Source organism: Mchenga conophoros, linkage group LG23 (genome assembly GCF_057382185.1).
Source record: "Mchenga conophoros isolate Kocher_MC1m ecotype Shallow Benthic linkage group LG23, M_conophoros_male_GT1.1, whole genome shotgun sequence".
NCBI lineage: Eukaryota > Metazoa > Chordata > Actinopteri > Cichliformes > Cichlidae > Mchenga > Mchenga conophoros.
Window position 1 is genome coordinate 35,644,697 of NC_140547.1, and position 25,459 is coordinate 35,670,155.

General features: G+C 40.6%; 2 protein-coding genes across 3 annotated transcripts; one reads left to right on the forward strand and one right to left on the reverse strand.

Moving 5' to 3' along the window:
* Nucleotides 1–10,437: 10,437 nt before the first annotated feature.
* On the reverse strand, nucleotides 10,438–19,914 carry LOC146547741 (uncharacterized). Of its 2 annotated transcripts, XM_085264318.1 has the most exons (8): nucleotides 18,268–19,914; nucleotides 17,794–17,928; nucleotides 14,716–14,849; nucleotides 12,442–12,513; nucleotides 12,099–12,275; nucleotides 11,802–11,909; nucleotides 11,476–11,683; nucleotides 10,438–11,286 (listed from the first exon to the last, which is right to left on the reverse strand). In XM_085264318.1, exons 5-8 carry the CDS (start codon nucleotides 12,272–12,274, stop codon nucleotides 10,822–10,824), a joined length of 957 nt encoding a protein of 318 aa, XP_085120444.1. In that variant the 5' UTR covers nucleotide 12,275; nucleotides 12,442–12,513; nucleotides 14,716–14,849; nucleotides 17,794–17,928; nucleotides 18,268–19,914; the 3' UTR covers nucleotides 10,438–10,821. The 2 variants fall into 2 exon arrangements, with proteins under 2 accessions (XP_085120444.1, XP_085120445.1); XM_085264319.1 differs by lacking the exons at nucleotides 12,099–12,275; nucleotides 12,442–12,513; nucleotides 14,716–14,849; nucleotides 17,794–17,928; nucleotides 18,268–19,914 and having other exon boundaries at nucleotides 11,802–11,984.
* A 356-nt stretch (nucleotides 19,915–20,270) lies between these two features.
* On the forward strand, nucleotides 20,271–24,772 carry slitrk1 (SLIT and NTRK like family member 1). The gene is made up of 2 exons (XM_085264317.1): nucleotides 20,271–21,497; nucleotides 21,639–24,772. The coding sequence occupies exon 2, from the start codon at nucleotides 21,699–21,701 to the stop codon at nucleotides 23,802–23,804; it is 2,106 nt and encodes a 701-aa protein (XP_085120443.1). The 5' UTR covers nucleotides 20,271–21,497; nucleotides 21,639–21,698; the 3' UTR covers nucleotides 23,805–24,772.
* Nucleotides 24,773–25,459: the final 687 nt, after the last annotated feature.

A 25,459-nucleotide genomic window follows, 5' to 3' on the forward strand; every position in this document is an offset into this window, starting at 1 on the left:
AGATACATGTGTGGCTGCCATTTCTCTGACCCAGTGATTACTCGTCTTAACTGGTCAAATAAATGTCAACATGAGAGAGGGAGAGAGACCGTCAAGCTGTCACAGTAATCCACAGCGTTTATACATATCTTTGTAGGGGAGTGTTATGTGTATCATAAATCAATAAAATCCTTTGAGCTAACAGTGTTTGCTCGCAGGTTTTTTGTTATTGCAATTTAGTACTTACATTCAACCTGACTTGTTTAGTGTGTATTGATTTTACAGAATGATGATGCTGTCTGATGAAAACAGAAGTCTAACTGAATGCTCATACACTTGAGATTCAATTAGGCATCCTGCATGGATTACTAATAGTTATGAGAATAAATGAAGAAATAATAGCTATAAATAAAATTCTAGTGAGAAGCAGGACTTCTAGTAACTGCAACTGTCCGCCAAAATGGAATTGACACTTTTTTAGTGGATGCAAAGCAAGCATACCTGTCATTGACCTGTGAAAGAACATACAAACTCGACATAGAAAGGTCCACACCAACTAGGGGGTTCAAACCTAGAACCTTCTGGCTAGCCAATGCTTTCCCACAGTTCTTTGCCAATTACAGTAAATTACTGTATAAACCGGTACTGTAGCATTACAGTATAGTACTGTTAAAGAAATTGGTTGCAGTGCTACACTATACACTACATTTTAAGGTGAAAAACAGACAAACAAACCCTCCAAGAACTCTTATGGGAAAGTTGCAGCTTTAAAACTTATCTTACTCTAACTTAAACTCTGACATTGCATCAGGCTTGCACATGACATTTCAAAGACTGTCCTTCCTTTCAGGTGTGGCCAGAAAAATAAAGTCTATTGCCACTTACAGAAATCATCAATGAAAAATAGTAGGTGGGCTTACTGTATGCCACTACCACAGCAAAGACAATATTTTGAGGGTGTAACAAAGTACATTTTAAGACTCCAAAGCATGATCAAAGAGCTCTGATCGCTACATTGGAGCCCAGATCTGTCAAGCTAATCAAAACGAGGGCTCTGATCATGGAGGGAAGAAGGAAGACGGGTGAACAGAGTTGTCAGTAAATGACACAGGACCCCAAAAAACAGGAAGTATGTCTTTTTTGACTTTACAATCACCTAAACAAGCTTTAGGTATGTGCAGGGCTGTAGTCAAGGTAACACGTCGAGTCAAAGACCTTGAACTAAGTTAAGGAAAATTTGAGCCAAAAATCAACTCAATGCTTCATGATATATTTCAGATGTAACTAAATTCCTCTTTCTAGTTCTGTGTTTAATTAATAATATAATCCATATTTATCTTACAATGAATCTTTATACAGCCTCTCAATTCACGATCTGTCTGAAACAAGCATTTTTATCATCCTTTGCCTTTCCTTTAAGCTTTTTTCTGATTGGCTGCCTGTCACAGAAGGTCCGAGCAGCAAGTGGGTGGGGCTTCAGTGGTCAGAGTGTGTCTGAGTTAAATATATTACAAATATCATCTCTTTTTGAAATAACACAGATGCCAAAAAAGAAAACTGTGAAAACTAGTGTTTACAAAATTATACGGAATTGGGAATCTTTCTTGGTGTCTGCCATTTTAGCTTCTCTTCATTGGTCCCTGTTTTTCTTCTTCTCATACACAAAATCCCAAATAATGGGTCCCATTATATCTTAAAGATCTCATAGTACTGCAGCCTACATGTGGTTTCTAGAGTTTTCACGAATAGGAGGCAGAGCTCTTAGCTCTCAGGCCTCTGCTGGAGGTTTTCCTTCCCACTGCCATCAAGTGCTTACTTATAGAGTGTAACCTGATTGTTGGGGTTTTCTCTCTATTATTGTAGGGTCTTTACCTTACAATATAAAGGACTTTGAGGTGTCTGTGAACTGGCGCTATTTAAGTAACACTGAAAACTGACTAACACTGACTTGAACAGAACTGAATCGAACATGGAGCATTTGGCACATGGGGAGTACTGGTAGTTATGTTGAATGCTGTATGTCTCTTTCACACACACACACACACGCACGCACGCACACACACGCACGCACACACACACACACATACACACACCCCACATACACACACCCCAAAGGAAATACGGAAAAACATCCCCTTTCATGTTCCAGATTCCTGTTCAGTTTTATCAATCAATCAATCAATCAATCAATCAATCAATCAATCAATCAATCAATCAATCAATCAATCAATCAATCAATCTTTATTTATAAAGCACTTTTCATACAGAAAATGTAGCACAAAGTGCTTTACATAGTTAAAAGCAGCCCACCCCACCCTTCAACTCACTCCCCACACTCTCATTAACATAAATGATGTGAATACACACATATCCCCCCCCCCCCCCCCCCACACACACACACACACACGCACACTTAAAGAGTAAGAATTGGGCTGGATTCACATGAGCCAAGTGAGGAAACACTATAACAGGGAGCCATCTGCACCGGGAGCCGGTCACAGACCGCAGCCTCGCCTCCAGGCTGGGCACACAGCAGGAGGGAGGTAAAGGAGCCCCCCAGCCAGGCTGAGAGGACCCCAGAGCCCCAGCAGCCACGGTCGATCACAGCCCCGGTGCAGAGAGCCCCCTCCGAGGAAACACTGGAGATATGACACAATAGGCTATATACAGGGTAAAATGATAAAATAAATAAGAACGGGATACAATATAAATATAAATATAAATAGAGTAAGGAGATTAAAAAATGAATAAGAATAAAATCAATAAATATTAGGTAAAGCCTAAATTAATAATAAAATAACAGGATAGAATAAATAAGCATAAAATAAATAAACGCTAAGTAAAAGCTAAATTAAAAAGGTGGAACATGTACGTTCTCTGCGGCCCTGAGCTCCTCCGGCAGGCTGTTCCACAGACGAGGACCATACCACTGAAAAGCTGCCTCTCCGTGAGTATGTGTCCTGACTTTAGGGACAATCAAAAGGCCAGTACCAGAGGACCTCAGGGTCCACGAGGGTTCATATGGTAAAAGCAGATCTGAGAGATAAGAAGGCCCAAGACCATTAAGACATTTAAAAACCAATAAAAGAACTTTAAAATCGATCCTGAAACACACGGGGAGCCAATGCAGCAATTCTAAAACCAGTGTAATGTGGGCCCGCCCTCTGGTCTTCGTCAGCACACGAGCTGCCGAGTTTTGCAAAAGTTGTAAAGTTGAAATATTCTTCTTAGGAAGACCAGAGAGCAGGGCATTACAGTAATCAATGCGACTGGTAATAAAAGCATGCATCAGCATCTCTGTGTTGGCCCGAGAGAGAATAGGGCGGACTCTGGCTATATTTTTTAGATGATAAAATCCAATTTTGGTTACATGTTTAATATGTGGGATAAAACCAAGCTCAGAGTCAAAAATAACACCCAGGTTTTTCACTTGTAGCGAAGGACATAGTGAAAATGCCTCTAATTTAGACAAGAGTTTCTCTCTCTGAGCCTCGGGACCGACGATTAAAACTTCAGTTTTGTCCTGGTTAGGCTGTAAAAAGTTTTCTGCCATCCAAGATCTTATATCTAAAATACAGTTAAAAAGGGCATCCATTGGTCTGGTGTTATCAGGAGACACAGAGATGTACAGCTGAGTGTCATCAGCGTAACTGTGAAAGTTCACTCCATGCCTCCTGATGACACCGCCGAGAGGGAGCATATACAAATTAAAAAGTACAGGGCCTAGAACCGACCCTTGAGGCACACCACATGTCATTTTATGGATCTTAGAGGAGCATGTATCCATACTCACCATAAAAGTTCTGTCAGAGAGATAGGAAGTGAACCAGTTGTGTACAGCACCAGAGAGGCCCACCATGTGTTTCAGTCTGTTTAAAAGAATAGCGTGGTCTACTGTATCAAAGGTTGCGCTTAGATCCAGTAGCACCAGGACTGAGAGCTTTTGGGCATCCCAGTTACATCTAAGATCATTTAAAACCTTTAGGAGAGCCGTCTCTGTGCTGTGGTTCACCCTAAATCCAGACTGGAATATCTCCAGGATCTGTCTATCATTTAGAAAATCATTAATCTGAGTAAAAACAAGTTTTTCTAAGTATTTAAGTGAAGTTATTAAGAATCTTTTAAAACTTTTTAATTATATTGTTTTTTTTTTTGTCAAAATTATATCACTGAGTTTTGAAAATGACTAAAGAGACAAATAAAGGACATGTCCTTGTCTCTGATTGGCTATTCTCCCTACAATCATACATGTGATTTAACATGTAATCACTTGAGAGCTGCTTTTAAAGGTCACTCCACCAATTAGCTCTGGAAAGGAGTGAGTCGCTTGATAATGTGTCTCATTCGTCTGTTTCAGAATCTTTTTCTGTCTCCTTACTTCCATCTAAAAACAGTTGGCTAAACGAATAAAAATAGAAAAGTGCTACAACCCTGAGGTCAGGCATTCATAATTCATGTGTCAGTGTCTGAGATGTGATCACATTTTTGCAATTCTTCAGCAAATGTCCGACTGGGGCACTGAGGCTGTCAGGATCATCAAAACCTCAGATGGGAAACAAATATCCTGTTGGACAGGATTTTGTCAGGGATCACAAATCGTCTCTATGAAGCTGCGGCTCGGTGCTTGTTCACATTTGACTTTCGGGTCAAAGTGAATCCAAGTCAGAACTGATCTAATTGCTGACATGATAAACAATTTACTGATGAAGACATAAAACAAACTTTAGCGCTTATTTTGATCCCTTATCTATTGAGTAGGGGTTCTCCGTAACATTACTTGAAAACAAAAATCCTTTAGGCAGAGAAAAAAAAATCCTTTTGATCTTTGACAATCATTTTATGCCTATAGTTAAAAATTTATACTTGAATCTTAGGCTGCAAAATCACCCCCATGATGAATCTGCTATCTTTTGGTGCATTGTGGACATTTTCTGTCACCAGCCAGCTAATTCAGACAAACATCTACTAAACACTTGTCCTATCCGGTTATAACTGGCTCTTAGGCACCAATTTATCATGAATGGCTTATGGAACTAAGGAGCACTTCTTTTCATATGATTTCCTGCCAATTACCAAGAGATCAGGGCTGCTCACTGACTCTTACTGAATTTCTGTTCCAAGAGGGGGAGAGGAAAAAAAGAGACACTGATTCAGCAGAGATGAACTGGCTACCATGGTAACAAGCCACGGTGGCATTAATTGTGGCATCTTAAAACATAGAACCGGGGCTCTGTCACTTAGAAGAACTGTCGCTTGTTTCACCTTGTCACCAAATGAATGGATTTTTGATGGCTTATTTTAACCTTATAGGGTAATGTGTTTAAAGTTTAATTGGTAAAAAATGTATTTTGAAGAGAGAGGGAGAGGGAGAGAAAGAGAGGGGCAAGCGGGTAGAAATACATAGGCTGGTCTGACTTCACTGCCAGACATTTAAAAGGCCACAGAAGCAGGCGCATCACTTTCTAAATAACAGAAAGCAAAAAATAAGATTAAGGCTGTGGTTTTGATCGTAAATGTTTATGTAGGCAGATATATAAAAGACAAAAAACTGAGAAGCAGCTATCACTCAGGGTGACTGAGAAAAAAAGCAATAAAGGGTAGTAAATCAGAATTTCCTGACATGGTAATGTATTCATTCTCTAAACATTCTCCACTTCCCTACAGTTTCGTACTTGATGTGACGCATGATACAGCAGTATGGCTGAGAGGTTGAAAGAAATATTATTTTCCAGTGTAACACTGTAATTACACATTTTTTGTGGGATTTTTTCACTTCCTTAAAAAAAGAAAGAAAATAACATGAAAAATTGTCTACTTGAAAAATAAAATCTTTAGTATTTTCTGTAGAACCACAACTTTTACACTGGGAGGAGGAGACTGAGGTGAATAAAACAAAACAACAAACAATCTAACATAGAATATAACATACAAATATTAGATCACACTGGTATCTCACAGACAATATGCAATGCAACAACAAAATAGGAGATGTATGTAGGGGTAATATTTTGGTTTTTAAGATGTTTGGCCATAGATTTCATTAATTAATAATAATTAGCTTGTGTCGTCTTTTTATTGGTTTATCTAACCAATAGATTTTCTTTCTTTCTTTTTTGTGAATCCCAAAAAATCTTTGCAGCGGATCATGTTCCTAGATTTCTAATCCTTGTGTAAGCAATGGATCCCTTATGTAGGTAATCTGTTTTCCTATTAAGTTCCTATTAAGTGCTGATGCTTTCATTATAAGATTATTAAAATGAATCAACTTTCTGCCACTTATAATGCAACATTGCATTCAATGGAAGACTTGCAGATGACAATGCAACTTTTTCTGTAATTACTGAGAGTTATGCATCACTAATTGTTGCCCTTCAATTTGTAACAACAAGAAATGCACAAGATCTTCTTGATTAAATATAGTAAATATAGTATCTAGTATAATTATGAATGAAATTATGATATTGATGTAACTTTAAAAACTCATTGAAGGATATTAAAGAAATTCAAGGATTCAAGCATTATACAAAGTTGATTATTTGTGTTCCTTAGTAGGTAATTTGATGGTGAAATTAGAACTCTGTGTTTTCAGTCACTGGGATGAAAATCTGGCACGGGTGAACATCTGATGAACAACAATGCATGGCCTGACTGCAAGGAGAAAGCCAATGCTCCATGCTGCTAAAGATGAGCCAGAAGGCAGTTTGCTTGTGGGTGGATGTGACAAAAATAGAAACCTTGGTTTTAAATGAGAAAACATTCAAAAGCGTTCTAGTGAAAGAACCTTATTCCATGACATGGTGGTGGTACTATCATGGTTTGGGCCTGTTTTAGTGCTTGTGTCAAAAAACAGTGTTTACATGCATCTTCCTCCAAAAGGATGTGTATATTGTAATACTCATATTTCTGAAGAATACATTAACAGTACGGAGTATATGCTATGTTTGTCTCATTTTACAAATATAAATAAATAAATAAACACACACACACACACACACACATATATATATATATATAAATATATATATATGTATATATACATATATTAGGGATGCACCGATACCGGTATCGGGTATCGGCCTCGATACCACATTTTCTAAAGTACTCGTACTCGTTAAAAGTCCCCCGATACCGAGGACCGATACCACGGTCTGAGACCTGTCTATGTAAGGGTTAATCACAGGTGCCGAGTGCCTGCCCCCAGGCCCCGAGTGCCCACCCCCAGGCCCCGGCTGCAGCTCAGAGCGGGGAGAAAGCGAGGCGAGACATATCAGCTGTGTGGAGCTATTTCAAAGTGAACGAAGGCGTGAAAACAAAGGTGGACTGCAAATTGTGCTCAGCGAAATTGTCCAGAGGAGGCTCGAAAGGTAGTGCATTTAACACAAGCAATTTAATCAAGCACCTAAAATCCCAACACAGCAACGAGTACAAAGAGTTTGCCCACGCTTATTTACCCATGCTTATTAGCACAGAGGAGCATAGCTGATGCTATAGCAGTGGGACGGAAAATAGTTGGGCATTTTAAACATTCCGCCTTAGCCTACTCCCGCCTCGAGGACATTCAGGGACAGCTCAACCAGCCAATAAAGAGACTGCAGCAGGACGTACAGACGCGCTGGAACAGCACGTATTACATGCTCCAGTCCCTCATTGAGCAAAAAAGAGTGCTGGGCGTGTATGTGTCGGAGCATGAACTCCCTGACTATCTCACCGCTCACCAATGGGCTCTTATGGAGACGACTGTTGCCATCCTCGCCCCCTTTGAGGAACTAACTAAAAAAGTGAGCAGCTACGACGCACTAGCCTCTGATGTCATCCCAGCTGTGACTGTGCTAGTGAGACTTCTAAACAGAGAAACAGATGAACAAATTTAAAATTAAATTTTGTTTTTTTATAATTATTTATTCTGTAATATGTTGCATACAGCATGCTTTTCATTTTAAATAAATGTTCTTAATTCCAAACTAGTCCCTTGTTTGTTTGTTTTTTGTTAAATTATAGGACTAAAGCTGTTACCTGCAAATTTAAATCATGTTTTTATTAAGTACTCGGTATCGGTATCGGCGAGTACTGAAATGCAAGTACTCATACTTGTTTCCGAAAAAGTGGTATCGGTGCATCCCTAATATATATATATACACACACACACACACACACACACATATATATATATATATATATATATATATATATATATATATATATATAGACCAATTTTGTCATATGGTAAAAAATCCTTAATAAAGCTTTTCAATGAAGCAGATGATAACTGAAAGCTTTTTTCTTCTCCTGATTCACAAACATACATGCTTTCTTAGTCTTAGATTGCTAGACTTTCAGCAGGTCAGCTGTGACTTGTGTTGTGTTGGTGGTTGGAATTTGTGGATAGATGTGTATGGATTTCAAGTCAAACATTCTGCTGATTCCTACATATGGCATCACTGATCAATGCATCGGGAGAGCTGCTCCTGCTGCCGCCCCTGCCAATAGCTGTATCGACTTCCAGTCTGCACTTGACCAATCTTTTTCTCTACATGACACATCTGCAAGACCTTTGCTGCATAATTACAAAGAGGAGGTGTACAAAGAGATTCAGAAGAAGTCACTACAATGTGAATCTTCAGGAATAGAAACACCTTCGGTCTTTAGTAAAGAATAATACTAGCTTATATTCAGTAAAACTAATATTTTAGACCTGATTATCATAGCTATGTTGTTTATGGCTTAACTTAGACCTCGCTTGCCTTGTGTAGTAATTTGGCCTCCAATTGTCCTTTTTTAAAATCTTACTTGTGAGAAATCTCTGTGTGTCCATCTGTTCAATTTCTATTATGATAACTGTTTAGCTGAACTACTTTAAATTTGGGAAGTATATTATGGGGACTTGAGTAAGTACAGTGCCAGCTTATTTTGGCAAAATGTTTTGACTGCTGGCTGCTCCACTCTGTGTGTAGGGGGAGGGGCACAAATATGCAAACATGCATGTATGTTTTGGCTATCTTTGTGAGGACAGTGACAAATTACTTGATTTAGATTCTGTAGGACTTGGCAGGTGCACCCATTTTCTATCGCCAGTCATTGGCAGCACTTAAATCCAACTCTCCTCTCCACTTGTCACCGGGTTGTTATCCTACTCTGCATGGTAGCTAAGCTCCAAACCATTTTGCAAACTTTACCTATACTTACCTGCTTGTCTTCTACTCTTCTTCAGTAGAAAGTCCTGCTGATGTGCTTGCTGAAGTCCTTACTTGTGAACCTGCTGGATCCACTCTCTCACGGCCTCTTTTTTGTAAACCTATCTGCCCTGGAGCCTCAGAAAAAAGAAAGGAAAACTTACTTGATTTGAGTGTATGCAGCCTTCATCGATGTAAATTATCTTTGAAGTTGTTCATTAAATGCTGTGGAACAGATGTCATTGGTCTTTTTTGTTCTCCATGCCTGTCTACCTGTTCATTACCCATCTCAACGTGATCTTTGCTTTTGACTTGTGCCAGTGACAGTAAGGTGCAGTATTATGTTTGACTTCATTTTAATGAATCATTCTCAGGTTTTAGCAAAAAGTTTTTCTGTTAGCAGTTAGCCTGCTCCACCCCCTGTGAAGGGGGGAGGGGCAACATATAAACACAATCGCTTTGTTAAACTTTCTAACTGCAATCAGATGAATGTACTCCCAGGATTCTTACCCCTACATTTAAAACAATACAACTAAGTGCTAAACCCTTAAATTAACCTAAACCTAACAAGTATATATGTTTCACTTGGGTACCACTTTACAATAAGGCTCCCCTTATAGATGCTAATAAATAGTTTATAGCTATATTATTAATTAATCTGTAAATGCTTTATAAACCATTATTAATGGTTTATTATGCATTAGTTAAGGGTGAGAAAGAGGAAAAAAACTGACCGGTTTCTTGCCAAATAGTGAGCCAAATGTGTTCACCTATATATTTCATCTAGAGTTGCTATATTAAACATTTCAGACTAAGTTACTATCCTGTAAGCACAATCAGCATTTGTAAACATATTTTTTATCATATAAAATTGTACTTCAGAAATGCATTATAAATATCCACAACTATCAATCAGAGCTTTGTTGTAAAGTGTAAAGCATAAAACCATTTATTAATGAATAATAAATATTTATAAATGCCAAATGGGAGCCTTATTGTAAAGTGTAAAGCATGACACCATTTATTTATGACTAATAAACATTTATAAATGCCAAATGGGAGCCTTATTGTAAAGTGTAAAGCATAACACCATTTATTAATGACTACTAAACATAAATGACAAAAGAGAGTTTTGTTGTAAAGTTTAAAACATGTCAACATTTATTAAGGACTAATAAACATTTATAAATGCCAAATGGGAGCCTTATTGTAAAGTGTAAAGCATAACACCATTTATTAATGACTACTAAACATTTATAAATGACAAAAGATAGCTTTGTCGTAAAGTTTAAAACATGTCAACATTTATTAAGGACTAATAAACATTTATAAATGCCAAATGGGAGCCTTATTGTAAAGTGTAAAGCATAACACCATTTATTAATCACTAATAAACATTTATAAATGACAAAAGATAGCTTTGTCGTAAAGTTTAAAACATGTCAACATTTATTAATCACTAATAAACATTTATAATTGCCAAAAGTGAGTCTTAAATGTATAATGTCACCATTTATAACACTTAGACCTAAATTACAATCAGTGCTTGAAATAACATTTAACTACTGTCAAAAATGGCAATGTATTGTAAGAGTAACACATGTAACATTAAATGTGTTTTTTAAAACACCAAACAGTCACCCACTCCAAAAAAAGTTCATGCCAGACTGGTTCAAACTGGAAATATTTTTTGTGTGTCCTTAAATAAGCGTCCCAGTGGTCCATCAGGGTGTCGCGAACCAAGCCAAGATGACCACTCAAGAACCATCAGGTGTTCCTCCAGCAACTTCTCAGTGCGATTTCCTCTTAGTCTACGGACATGTCCTTTGATGGTCATCCAAGCCCTTTCGATATGCTGTGTATGACTGCCAGATTGAGGATCTACAAACCACCTGCTGTGATTTACAGTGTAATGTCTGTACCCTATGTTTGTCAAAACATTCTTGTAGGCTCTCCACTCATCACTGATAATGGCACTACCCAACTTAACATGCTGTCTGATCAGAGGAACAAGGTGGCGCCTTGATCGTTTTTCAACAAGTTTTAACATGAGCCTTCGCCTTTTGTCTTTAATTCCCATCATTCCAAATACCCATTTCTTCCTTTTCCATGCATTTCCAAAGCGTCCACGTGCATACTGAAAACAAAAAGAATAAAATTAAACAGAATTAAAATGAAAAAGAATGAAATTAAATATCTACAAAGAAACATTCAAAAAGATGGTTGCTTCTACTATTTTTTTTTACTTATGGTAAAGGTTTCCATGTTTAGAGGACACAGTCAGATCTGCATTGATTCTAACAAACCTGTCTGAGAGTTTACCAACCTTTCGCTGATGATGGAGACAGCTTTCATCTATAACCACAAATTCTCTGTCACCACCAAGACGGTGTCCATTGTTTATTCTGTGTCTTTTAATTGCACGTATACAAACATGTCGAATGTGTCTTGCCATGCTACTTAGTGTTCTGGAGCTGCCAGCCACTTCATCATCGATCAAATCTATTTGTCTGAGCCTGAGCCCTTGTGAAAATCTGTGATAGAAATTGAGGCAATTATTACTTACTGAGGCCCTAATTTTATTTCACAAGTCTCGTATTGGTGTTCAATTATGAAAGGTGCATTGCTATTAATGTCTACATCTACATATACCTGTAAATGAACTTCATCCAACTGAAAAGAGATGTTTTTGATTTCTCAAAGAGGGAGCCAGTTCTAATTGTTCTGGAAACTTTCCTATGACTTGCTCTTTTGCAGCACCTGAGAACATATCAATGAGTTAAGTAAAGAAATGGACCCTTAAACAAGAGCATTAATTGAAAAGATAATCACAAAATTAAGTATGAAGAAAATAATAATGAAAAGAGGTTAATGCTCCCTCTTGCATTGATAACCGAAATATTTTGTTATATTTACTACATGTACTACATTATCATGCATTATACATACCACATATATTGGTCTTTCTTCACCACGGAAATCATTTTCATCTTATGGTGACAAACAGGACAGCTAAGCTTCTTTTTTAGCAGGTGTTTCTTCTGCAGCCATTTAATGAGCCTTAGTGCCTTATATTTAGTTTGTTTTCCTTCTATTCTGGCGCGCAATCTCATTCCCAAAGACATTCTGGTGGAAAAAAATGAGTAATTTATTTTATTATCACCTCGAAACACCGTAAAATACTCTATGGGAGTCTAGTGCAAATCGGTTCAGAGTTAAAGAACTTCACATGCTATATAAAACAAGCCCTATAATCAAAAATAGTCCCACGCAAAAAAGAGGATTGTCTCACCTGTTATAATGTATCTCCGACTTTGTTATGTAGATCTAACCCGCTGGATTCATGCTAAAAAAATATGTTCTGCTGCCAAAGGGAGGGAAAACAAATTTAATTTAAATGCAGAGGAGCTTATACAACCATCCAATCACAGTTAACTTTATTAAGGAAAGCCCCTCCTCTCAGAGCGTGACAGGCAGTGGAGCGCTCTGGAAGGTCAAGCCAAAGGGGCACGAACAGACACACTGAAGGCGCTCGTTCAAGTTGCTGCGCCATGGATGGAGCAGAAGATAAAAATTTGTGTGCGTCTGCGACTTACACAGTTAGCACACGTTCGAAGAGATACAAAAAGCAGAGACTGGATGATCTAGAGTGCACTAAGCCAACGACGTCAGCAGTTAGACATGAAGGTGAGTATAATGCTAGCTAGCTAGCTACCGAGCCATTTGGCTGCTAGCTACAGTGGCTAACTAACATCACATAACATGTGAATAGCTCTATTACTATTGGTTATTCCAAACGATTGATATCACTTAGTTGTATATTTTTAGTTTTGTTTATGTGCATCATTAAATTTATATTAAACACCCTGGTAAGGCAGTACACATAAGAATTATTTGCCTTGTTTTAGAAATGTCTGAACCACCACATGTGTATATAACATAATTTTTACAAAGTGGCTTTTTATAAATTCAAGTTGTAACCGTTTTTAATCTATATTTTATTTGAGTTTCCCAAGTTTAGATTATAAATTATTTTAGTATTGTAATTTAATAATTGTTTGTTCTTTAGATTCTTCTTCTAATCCTGCCCCTACTGCAACTGCCCTTCTTAACAAGGAGCGAGAGAAACTGACTTTTCTTAAGGAGGAACTGGAGCGCGACACCCTGATGGACCACTGGGACGCTTATTTAAGGACATTTCAAAAAATATTTCCAGTTTGAACCAGTCTGGCATGAACTTTTTTTGGAGTGGGTGACTGTTTGGTGTTTTAAAAAACACATTTAATGTTACATGTGTTACTCTTACAATACATTGCCATTTTTGACAGTAGTTAAATGTTATTTCAAGCACTGATTGTAATTTAGGTCTAAGTGTTATAAATGGTGACATTATACATTTAAGACTCACTTTTGGCAATTATAAATGTTTATTAGTGATTAATAAATGTTGACATGTTTTAAACTTTACGACAAAGCTATCTTTTGTCATTTATAAATGTTTATTAGTGATTAATAAATGGTGTTATGCTTTACACTTTACAATAAGGCTCCCATTTGGCATTTATAAATGTTTATTAGTCCTTAATAAATGTTGACATGTTTTAAACTTTACGACAAAGCTATCTTTTGTCATTTATAAATGTTTAGTAGTCATTAATAAATGGTGTTATGCTTTACACTTTACAATAAGGCTCCCATTTGGCATTTATAAATGTTTATTAGTCATAAATAAATGGTGTCATGCTTTACACTTTACAATAAGGCTCCCATTTGGCATTTATAAATATTTATTATTCATTAATAAATGGTTTTATGCTTTACACTTTACAATAAGGCTCCCATTTGGCATTTATAAATATTTATTATTCATTAATAAATGGTTTTATGCTTTACACTTTACAACAAAGCTCCGATTGATAGTTGTGGATATTTATAATGCATTTCTGAAGTACAATTTTATATGATAAAAAATATGTTTACAAATGCTGATTGTGCTTACAGGATAGTAACTTAGTCTGAAATGTTTAATATAGCAACTCTAGATGAAATATATAGGTGAACACATTTGGCTCACTATTTGGCAAGAAACCGGTCAGTTTTTTTCCTCTTTCTCACCCTTAACTAATGCATAATAAACCATTAATAATGGTTTATAAAGCATTTACAAATTAATTAATAATATAGCTATAAACTATTTATTAGCATCTATAAGGGGAGCCTTATTGTAAAGTGGTACCTTCACTTGTTATATAGTTAGTAAGATAGATATGTTTAGAGCATGTCTATAAAGTGTAAAAACAAAAATATGGGTTACACTCTATGAGAAGGGCACTGCATTAAGAAAAAAAAATTTAATCTAAGGTTTGGTATAATATTAGATGGCACTTAATTTTGTATTAGCGCCGTCCTCCTCCTGTTCAACTAATCTACTCTGTGATGAAAAGATATTTACTCCCTACGCATGAATCACCACAAACCCTAAACAGCCATGGCTTATTTTGAATGCTGTCCACACACACTGAGCTCGACATGCTGATGTGAAAACAAGCTTAACATGGTTGCTGACCTTTCTGTAATTACCTGAAGAGTATTTCAGTCTCTCAAAGCCTCCTGCCTCTGAAGCCTCGGGAGAAAGTGCATGTCCTGGTGATGCACATCTGGAGGACATTGGGGGCAGTGCTGATGCGGCACATGTTTAGTCTAGAGAATAAAGTGATAAAAAATTAAAAAGAAAAATCTCAGCTTCCGATTTGGACGCTAAAAGCAAAGATCGTAATTGCTGTTTGACAAGATGATTTGCTGGAAACCGCTAAAGGGAGAAGTTTAGATAAAACAGCAAGGTTTTGTTGATTTTGCACCAGGCCAGCTCATACACCCCACAAATGTCTTCATCAGCTGAGATTTAAAAAAAAAAAGTCTTGAAATACAAGCCCGAGGGAAGGTCAGGTGGACTTTCCAAAAAAATAAATAAAATATTGTCTCAGCCTGATAAAATCCCTGGATTCTTTAAATACGCAGTATCTCTTGGGGAAGGATTAAACTCAGAAAGGTCTCTGTTAAGCAGGTATGAAAAATGCATCAAAGTTTATTTAAAAAGACGTCTTTTTGATAAATACATTTACTCAGGGAACCATAAAACACTTCAAAGTATGACACTGCACGTTGCACGACAAATCGTAGGTGATTGCCAATTATGGCCAGTTAGAAATACTCATCAGATATGAGTTTCAGAATGGGAGTGGGAAATTGCAAGCAATCTTGTAGCACAGCATCACTGCCTGACTGAAAGCTATTGATTGGCTTCACTGTTGGTTTTTCTCTGTGGGAATTGCGCCATGTATACAACAATTACATGAAGCATTTGAAAAGCAATAGCTAATACGCTTTCTGAACTATGGGATTTCATGAAGCTCTATAATTATCTAGAAGGCAAATTCTATAACAGTTATCCCTGTATGTCAATAATAGTATGAAAGGTATCTCAGAACACTCATCAGGAAAACCAGACCTTGTCAAAAGAATGGAGAGTAGTTAAAGTAAATCTGACCTATTAAACTATAAAATTCCTCTTGATACACATGCACACACTCAAGTTTGGATGTGTTTTGCTAGCAGCTGCTAATGTGATGCCCAAGATGCTAACCTCAAGCATGCAAGGATGTCGGGAGAGGGTGACCTCACTTACAGCCGTATATCAGACTTCATGCAAATCCCTCTGGAGCCACTAAAGGCCACTTGGCAGAGTTCTTTGCACATTTTACTCATATTTACTAACAGCTGTTAAATGACATTTACCTCCATTTCATCACTGCGGTTCCAGTGATGTCTGCCTTGGTGCCTTTTGAGAATAGGCCAGCATACTGACAGGTTTCAGGACTGTTTCAAAGCATGATATGGTGGAAGTTTGACTTTCGAGGATGAGACAAAACTTGCCCTTAAGCAGGAATAATGATTTGCAGGTAAATGGTATCAAATATGACAGGGGAACAGGTCATCCAATTCTGAAGTTCTAATCTCACATAGTGTGTGTTGTCTGTAAAGTATGGTGGTCCTGACAGTTCCAATTCATAGCACCTTAAGAAAACACCAGGAAACAGAAAAAATAAGCGCACAAAACTCAAACATAAAGGGAATTGAATAAAGCAAAGTGGAAATAGAAATAAATACAAAGAAACTTGTATAAAACATAAAGGAAGTAGATAAAAAGAAATTGGGAGCAAATGTTTTTGGGAAAAGCTGTTCCCAAAAAACAAAACATGGGACTGGGACATTCGTAAAAAGTGCAGGATTCATTGTTGTTCATCGGGAGAAAAATATGCCAGGTAATGTGTGTTTTAATTGCATGAGTCATATAATACTGTAGATACAAGTTTGCTATTAATTGTTTATCGTTCTCTTGTCACTTCTATCACATTCCTGTCTCCTCAAAAACACTTAATTTTTTTTGTTTTTGTTTTTGCAGCATTTTTCTCTTTTCTCGTGTTTTCTTAAGTTGCAGTGTGTTTGATTCTTCAGGGCCACCGTAGTAGAGTCAGCAGTACCAAAACACCCAGCACCAGGAGCAGACAAAGGGAATATTCATCTAAAGGCACAGCTAAAAGTACAAATCCAATCCCTCCTCGTCACTACCAGTGAAACTCTAGGTATCTTTAACTCTGCAACTCTGCAATTTTAAAAGTATGATACAAATTAATAAAAAAGTGTTTTGAATGGAACATTGCACTGGTGCTCCCTGATGACAGTGGCCTCTCCAAACAGATCAGTGCACAGCAACAATCCCTAAACAGCTGTGGAATGGTGCAAGAGACATAACAATTTAAAATCGAGCAGCCATGGGATGGACCAGAGCAAATGCACAGGAGCCAAGGGAGCCATGGTGGTTCATGGCTGTTTATGGCAAAACAACTGGGATTAGCCCATTAGGTTTTAATGTGGCCTATCCCCACAGTTGACCCTAGTCATAGTAAATAAACACAAGCACGTCCTCACCTTTCTTGCATGCGATGCTGAGCCCGACTTGCACTGCAGCCCCGGCGACTGTGTATGCAAGTGACGTATGAGCTCATCTGTTCCCGCATCACACTAATGCAACCCGACAGTATCTGCATCACATCATAATGCTGAAACCCCCATGCAATTATTCCTTGGGATACATTCATATTCATAATCCAATTAGTTTTGACTTCAAGATGAGGGCTTTTTTTTTCCTGATACAAATATGATTTATCCTGTTTGGGGGATTATATCAGAGTCTAAATGTCTGCCCTACAAGGACTGAGTCAAGCTAAAGTAAAGTCAGAATTGTTTATCTCTTTGTTTTCTTTAGTGGAAACGAGACGCTCGAGCGTAACTAAGCTATGTTTGTACTAGTCCACCCACCTGCTGTAAATAAGAGGAGGCATTCGCTACATATGATGCATGCACGCAGGAGGTGATCTTTTTTCTTTTCTTTTTTTTTACGCTTTCAGGAAGCGCACTTCATGTGCACCAAAACAAATCAGTAGGAATTTTCTCTCCAACACCCTCCTACACATTAACACCCCCACACCACCCACATGCACACCCCCTCCACACACACACACACACACACACACACACACACATATATCCAATTAATTAGTGTGAATGAGTGATGTGTCCTTGCCTTGGCCGCCTGACCGTCCGCCCTCAGCCTGTTTGCTTTTTGCATGCCAGGGACCCGAGCTGACAATCAGTTACTTAGTTTGGATTGAACACATCGCTCGCATGGTTTGATCGGCCCCACAGCAGGACTCTGCGCCTATTCGAAAGATGGCAAACAAAACATTCATTAAACACAACAGACGTGCCCTAAGTGTGAAGGAGAGTCTGGGATGAAGGCGAGGACGGATAGAAACGCAAAGCTCTGCTTACTCCACAGCACAGGAAAGACTCAAATCTTTAGCAAACTTACGTAAAAGGGTGTGCTGCTTTAGTGAGGAACTTCACTGATGGACATGATCTGTCTCAAATATCTGATTCTGCACTGCAGCAATGATATGTTGGAGCAAAAAGTGCACTTTTTTTTTTCAAAAAACTGGAGATAATTTATCTGAATTTCTTGAGCTGTCATTTCCCTTTCCCCTTCTTGGTGTCTCACCTCCTCTTGTCAGTACTAGGACACCCATCCTCACCAAAGACTTCCCCAAGCTGCCTGGATCTTGTTCGTTCCGTGTGTCGTTCTCCTTCGGTAAATATTGCCTGATCATATTTGAGGTTTTGGTTGCTGCTAGAGGGGTTAATGTAGCTGGGGAGAGGAAGAGATACAGGAGAATTATCCTCCTGAGATCCAGAAGAAAAAAAAGTTTCATATTTTGAATTTTCTTTATTAATATGGTTGAAAGAAACATGCTACAGTATTTTTTTTTTCAAAATTGTTTTTTTTTTCACTTTTTATCCTCTGTTTTTGCAGTGGACATGGGGTCTTGCTTGATCACTGAATGATAGGATGTGATGTAATGTTTTCATCTGGATTTCTGGTATCAAACCTCAGAATAGGACATACCAACACTTGAAGAGCTTGTAGGAAGGAGCAAAATGATGATCTCTGAAGTCCATTATGGATTAGAAGTAAGGTATAAGCTGCAACTCTGAAGGTATGAGATTTCATAGCAGTTTGTGTCAGGGAAACCCAATGCCACAACTTCAGAGGCACAGCTTATACAGTGGGCACCTCCTCCAAGCTGCCACCTACCTGCTCTTATGTCTGGTCCTCCTCCACCTCATCTCTGAAAGCTCAAAGTCTGATTACCCTTCCACAATTCTGAATAAAGTAATTTGTGCCTCATTCAACCCTTCCTTTCCTGAATCATGGGCACAGGTTGAGAATGAGAGGTAGTGAATCCTGTTGTCCACTGCAAGGGACACTAAATAAAAGTCTCGCTTTGAGAGGGTTAAATTTGTTTTAGTAAGATTTTGGAAACTTGCAATTATTTTAAGACTCTGATGCGGAAGAAAGAATTTGGGTTTAGCATCAGAAACGTAGCATCTGTTAAAAAATGTGGAAACTGCAATGTCTGCCATTTTGAAAAGAAAGCTAATATGCTGTGTTAGCTACACCGGAAGCTCTGGTAATGCCACACTGTCCTCTTGACAGGATTGAAGAAATCAACCAAACTGCATAAAAGGTGCTTGACCTACAAGTCTCAGAGTCATGTCCCCCACAGAGGACAAAAATGAACTTCTGGGTCAGCAGTTTGAATCACTTCAAATATCACGAGTCCAAATACTGAAGGAAGTCACATATGTGGCAGCACTTTGTAACAGTGGGTATTGAGTAAAGCAAATTCTCTCCTCAAGCCACCGATAAAGAGATCTGAGAGAGAGAGACATACCAGCAAGTTCAGACAGACAGGAAGAAACAAAAAGACAGGAAATGAAGGAGATGGGCAAACCAACACGTATGCAGACCAAGTAACGCCAGGAAAAACAAAAAAAAGAAACAACGCAAAACACAGGCAGACAGATAGACAGGTGGGCAGGGAGGAACCATAAGCAGTCAACTGGCCATAATGGGAACACTTTCCAGCCACATGTAGGTGGCCCTAATGATGTGCTGATTATTTGTGAGGCTTGCTGGAGTCTCCTGACTCCTGGGCTGGTGTCTCATTGCACGTGTGTGTGCGTCTGCATTGTTTCCTCTCTGCACAAAAAAAAAAATGGTGTCAGAGAATGCGAGACAGAGAGAGAAAGACACACACACAGAGGAGGTGTAACTTAGCATGCCCATTTTCTGTCACGCTCTCAATTCCAACTGAGCACTGCAGATGGAGGAGGGGGAGGGGGATGGGGTGGAGGGTGTGTGTGTGTGGTGGTGGAGTGGAGGGATAACTACCTCAACTGTCCTGTGCTCCCCACACCCCTCCCCAACATCGCCCCCTCCCCCCAAGCCCTCCTACAGCTGATGTAATAATCTTAAACAGTGGAGTGGATGGTAGATGAGAAAATGCTGAAAACACTCCTGGCTTTGTGTTTTTGTTGCTATTCCTTTCTACTTTTTTTGTAAAGGAATTTCTGTGTGTGTGTGTGTGTGTGTGTGTGTGTGTGTGTGTGTGTGTGTGTGTGTGTGTGTGGGGGGGGGGGTGATACAGAACGTCACGCACACATGCGCATATAGGGTTCCACACTGACGCATCGTTTGTTGTATAGTCAACTGTTTCTCTGCTGATTTTTTTTTTTTTTTTTGCTTTCTTTTCCCTCCCTGCGCGGGCTGAGCCATGCCTGTACCGGATAATTGTTTTTACTGCATTCAACAGTGTTTCTCAGAAGCAACGGGTCGAAAGTCCGGACTGTGACAGTGGAGGCTCTGCAGGGACAAACTAATGCCTCCTTCTTCTTTCTGAGAAAGAAGGCTGAGCTATCACGATCCTTACTGTGAAGATCTCACCCGTGTATTTTTCTGACGATGCCGGGTTGGACACTTTCACCGTGTAGCTGCGAGCTGTGAGAATTCTCGTGGAAGAAGCATCTTATTGTGCGTGTTTGATTTTTGTGCCGCTGGATGGAAAATTCGAAAACACCGAAAGCCCTAAAAGCAAAAGAAAGAAACAAAAGTGAGTTTTCTTCTTCTTCCAAGGGGGTTCGAAAAGCGATCCCCCTCCTTTCTCTCTCTCCTCAGCATTCCCTCAGTCAGTCGACGGATTTTTTTTTTCCATTACAGCTCAGTAGAGGGTGTCAGATCTTTCTTAGAGCACCGCGCTAGGATGAACGCAGTCTCCGCGTTCCTCTTTTTGTGATTCCTGAATTTGCCAGAAAAAAGAAGAAGAAGAAGAGGGGGGAGAAAAGGAGAGGGAGTGAGAGAGAGAGAGGTTGTAGTTGGTACTGGTGTTGAGGAGAAGAAGAAGAAGGAAAAAAAATCGGCGCAAACGAGCCAGGCGAGACGCCGAGGGATGTGAGGGGGGGATGCCGGTGTTTTGCAGTGGTGGGACCGCCTGTGAAGCCCCAGCGCTGGGAGTGAATTCAGCACCGGGGGGAGAGCGGACAGCTCCCGACGAAGCCGCCACCGCCGCCGCAGCGCTCAGTAACACAACCGGTGGGAGGAAAAAGCCACGGATTTGTTCGTTTTTACCCCCCCACCACCACCACCTTCCCCCCTCTCTCCATCACTGCCAAGGTCAGTGTTAAACGACCTGAAAAAGCAAAGAAAAAAACGAAAAGATGAGCCGGACTCCGCTGACGCTCTTTTCTTTCCGCTTTTCTTCCGATTATATCCCCGAACCCTGCGAGGCTGTGAGGACTCGGTCGACTTGAAAGAGACGTTTATGTTTGTGTTTTTGGATTCGTGGGGGGAACAGAGAGGAAACAAAACTGGAAGAGTGGACACGAGAGCAGGTTAGACGCAGCGTGGATGTGTGATAAAAAGACTGCCTTATCTCTCTCCCCCCTTCCGTAAATATCTGTATTTCTCTCTCTCCCTCTTTTCTCCCCCCCCCCCCCTTTTTTTTTTTGCTTCCCTCCTTCCCGCTGATGCAGACCAGACCCCCAGCTCGCGCCGCGTCTTGAATCCGGGAATGAGTCGTCCACGTTGAAAAAATGCTGCTTTGGATCGTCCTGCTGAAAGCCGCTCTTTGTCTCGCCAGTGGAAACGTTACAAGGGACGTTTGCAAGGAGCAGATATGCTCCTGCAACGAGGTGGAGGGAGACCTACACATAGACTGCGAAAAGAGGAGCTTCACCACTCTGCAGCAGCTCACCGGCCCCAGCTCGCAGTTTTATCACTTGCTGCTACACGGGAATTCTCTCTCTAGGCTCTTTCCCAACGAGTTCGCCAACTTTTACAACGCCGTGAGTCTGCATTTGGAAAACAACGGCTTGCACGACATCGTGCCCGGCGCCTTCCTGGGACTTCAGCTGGTTAAGCGGCTGCACATCAATAACAATAAGATCAGATCGTTCAGGAAGAGCACGTTTCTGGGCTTGGACGACTTGGAATATCTCCAAGCTGATTTTAATCTACTGAGGGATATTGACCCCGCCGTTTTCAGGGACCTAAATAAACTTGAAGTGTTGATACTTAACGACAACCTCATCAGCGCGTTGCCCGTGAACGTGTTTCAACATGTGCCCATTACGCATCTCGACCTGCGCGGAAACCGAATCAAAACGTTGCCTTATGAAGGGATCCTGGAGCAGATCCCGGGCATTGCGGAGGTTTTGTTGGAGGACAACCCGTGGGACTGTAACTGTGACCTGGTTTCGCTCAAGGAGTGGCTGGAGAACATACCGCGGAACGCGCTCATTGGGAGGGTGATATGCGAGGCTCCCACCAGGCTGCAGGGCAGCGACCTGAACGAGACGTCAGAGGCGGATCTGTGCCCCTCGCAGAGCGCCGGCGTGGACAGCAGCCTGGTGGCCCCTCCCACCCAAGAGGAGACCTCCATGGCCCGCGACACGCACCCGACGCCTTACAAGCCCAGCGGAAATGCCAGCAGGCCCCCGACGCCAGGAGGCCACGGGTCCAACAAGAACCACTCTAAATCTCGTGAGAACTGGCAGCTGAAAACGAAACCCACTCCAGTGGCGGCAGGTGTGGACAGGGAGCAACAGCAGCTGCGCAACGTGACGTGCCCCGAGCCGTGCAAGTGCAAGCTGGTGGGCTCCAGGCAGGGGCTGGGGGTCAACTGCGAGGGCAAGAAGATCGAGAACCTGTCCAACCTCAAACCCAAACCCCTGGCCGCTCACGAGCTCAACATGAGAGAAAACAACATCCACGCGGTGAAGAAAAACCAGCTGCTCGGCTATGCGAGCCTCAACTTGCTCGACCTGGGCGCGAACAACATCAAGGTGATCGACAACGGCACGTTTCAAAACCAGAGCGAGCTCAGGTGGCTGTACTTGGATAAGAACTACCTGGACGCGCTGGTGACGGAGATGTTCGTGGGCCTCGTGAATTTGGAATATCTCAGTTTGGAATACAACGACATCCAGCTCGTAGTTGCGGGCGCGTTTAGCCCCATGCCGAACCTGAGGGTTCTCTTCCTCAACAACAACTTGCTCAAATCGTTACCCGCGGATGCTTTCCTTGGGATTTCTTTATCTAAGATCAGCCTGCACAACAACTACTTCCCCTATCTCCCCGTGGCAGGCGTGCTGGACCAGCTCAACTCGATCATCCAGATCGATTTGCACGGGAACCCGTGGGATTGCTCGTGCAAAATCGTGCCCTTCAAGCAGTGGACAGAGAAGCTGGGGGCCGACGTGATCGTGAGCGACCTCAAGTGCGAGTCGCCGGAGGAGTTCTGGAAGCGAGACTTCCGCTACGTGCGGAACGACCTGCTGTGCCCCAAGCTCTACGTCTCCCCGACGTCGCTGTCCAAAAACAGCACTTTCGCGCAGGACTCGGGGACGCGCTCGAACTCCTACCTGGAGCCCAACAGGGTCTCCATCTCGGTGCTCGTGCCCGGTCTGCTGCTGGTGTTCGTCACGTCCGCGTTCACCGTGGTGGGGATGCTCGTGTTTATTTTGCGGAACCGAAAGAGGTCGAAGCGGAGGGACGGAAACTCCTCCGCGTCCGAGATCAATTCCCTGCAGACTGTGTGCGACTCTTCGTACTGGCACAGCGGGTCTTATCACGCGGACGGGGGCGCGCACCGGGGCTTCGACTGCAGCACGCATCTCTCCACGACAAACGATGCGTAAAAAGGAAAGATGCCCCCCTCCCTTCCCTGGATTACAAACACACACACAAAGAGACAGATACACATACGAACTTTATATTTTATCCATTTGAACCAAGTCTGCTGCTGCTGCTTGCACAGCCCCCCTGCCCCTCCTCACCCCACTCTGTAATATATGTATATGCCAAGCCCCCCCCCCCCCCAAAGAAAAGGCTACAACCCATCCCTCCCCTTTTCTCTCTCCCTCCCAGTAGTCGGATTTTTTTATTTTGTTTTTGCCGCAATCGGACCACAGATCTCTGCAAGACAGAAACGAGGGGAGAGAGAGAGAATAACAACAGTAATATTATTATTATTATTAATAATAATAATAATAATAATAATAATAATTCAAAGAGCGAGCGCGTGTGTGTGGATTCAAGGACCGAGGACCCGTCCCCGAGGGAATGGTGCACGAGCGCATGAATGTAAATGTAAATACTCGGACCCGATGTATCATAATCTGCATGAAGATATTTCGCATGGTTTCAACACACACACACACACACACCTACACACACACACACACACACACACACACACCTACACACACACACAGCCAGAGAGACGGGCGCGCGACGGAGAGGGGAAACCATAACCACCACAAACAAGCGTAAAAAGGAGCCAACTCGACCCCTTCTCATGTTATATCAATATGACGACTATATATAGATATTAAGAGTTATATATGACTATTACAAAGTGCCATTTCTCTATTTTTTTGTGAACCTGCAGTTAGGATTTGTATTTGTTGTTTTGAACTTGTTTGGCGAAACAAAAACATAAAAGGAGGGATGAAGAGGAGGAAGAGGAGTGTGATGGAAGTGAAGCTGTCAGTGCATGTTCTTTTTTTCTGTTTGTTATCATTTTTTTTTGATTGTCGATGAATATTTGGGGTTATTTAAGTGGCGCAGATTTTGAACAAAAAGAGAGAAAAAAAAGAAAAAGAAACCCACGTCTGCGCACTCATCATCTCCTTTATGAATGTAAAACTGTGTTATTTTATGGTGTGCCAATTGTTCAGATATTCCGACATGCAGATGAGCATGACCAATTAACGTCACTCAGATGCTTATGCTGCAAAGTTAATGTAGCTAAAAATAACAGTGTGTTTTTTTTAACCTTATTTTTTTCTTCTTCTTCTTCTTTTTATTTATGTGTCAATGAATATAGCCTGCTTTGGGTGAGAGGAAGAAAACAAAACAAATAAATAAACAAAAAAACATTGCAACAAGTTAAAAAGTTGGGGGTATGGGGGTGGGGGGTTTATACTGTCATATTTTTTCAAAAGCAAAGAAGTGTTTTCAATTGAGCTAATGCAATTCGATGTAAACAGCGAAGGTAGACTGACATAGATAGAACGCTGTTTTTTAATGTCAGGAAAAAAAATGTATTCCTCCACATAAAAGCTTATGGCTATGATTCACTTTCATTATATTGTGAGCTTTTGTAAAGCCATCTAATCTTGTCCAAATAGGAGAAGTCACTGTATTTAGGACAAAACGTGCTTGAAAGAGGCGGGGTTTTTTGTTTTTGTTTTTTGTGGCTGGGAGAGAAGTGAGGCAAGCTGGAGCATTTTACAGCAAGAAAGAAATCAAACAAAGGTACCTACATACAAACATAACGCAGAGGTAACTA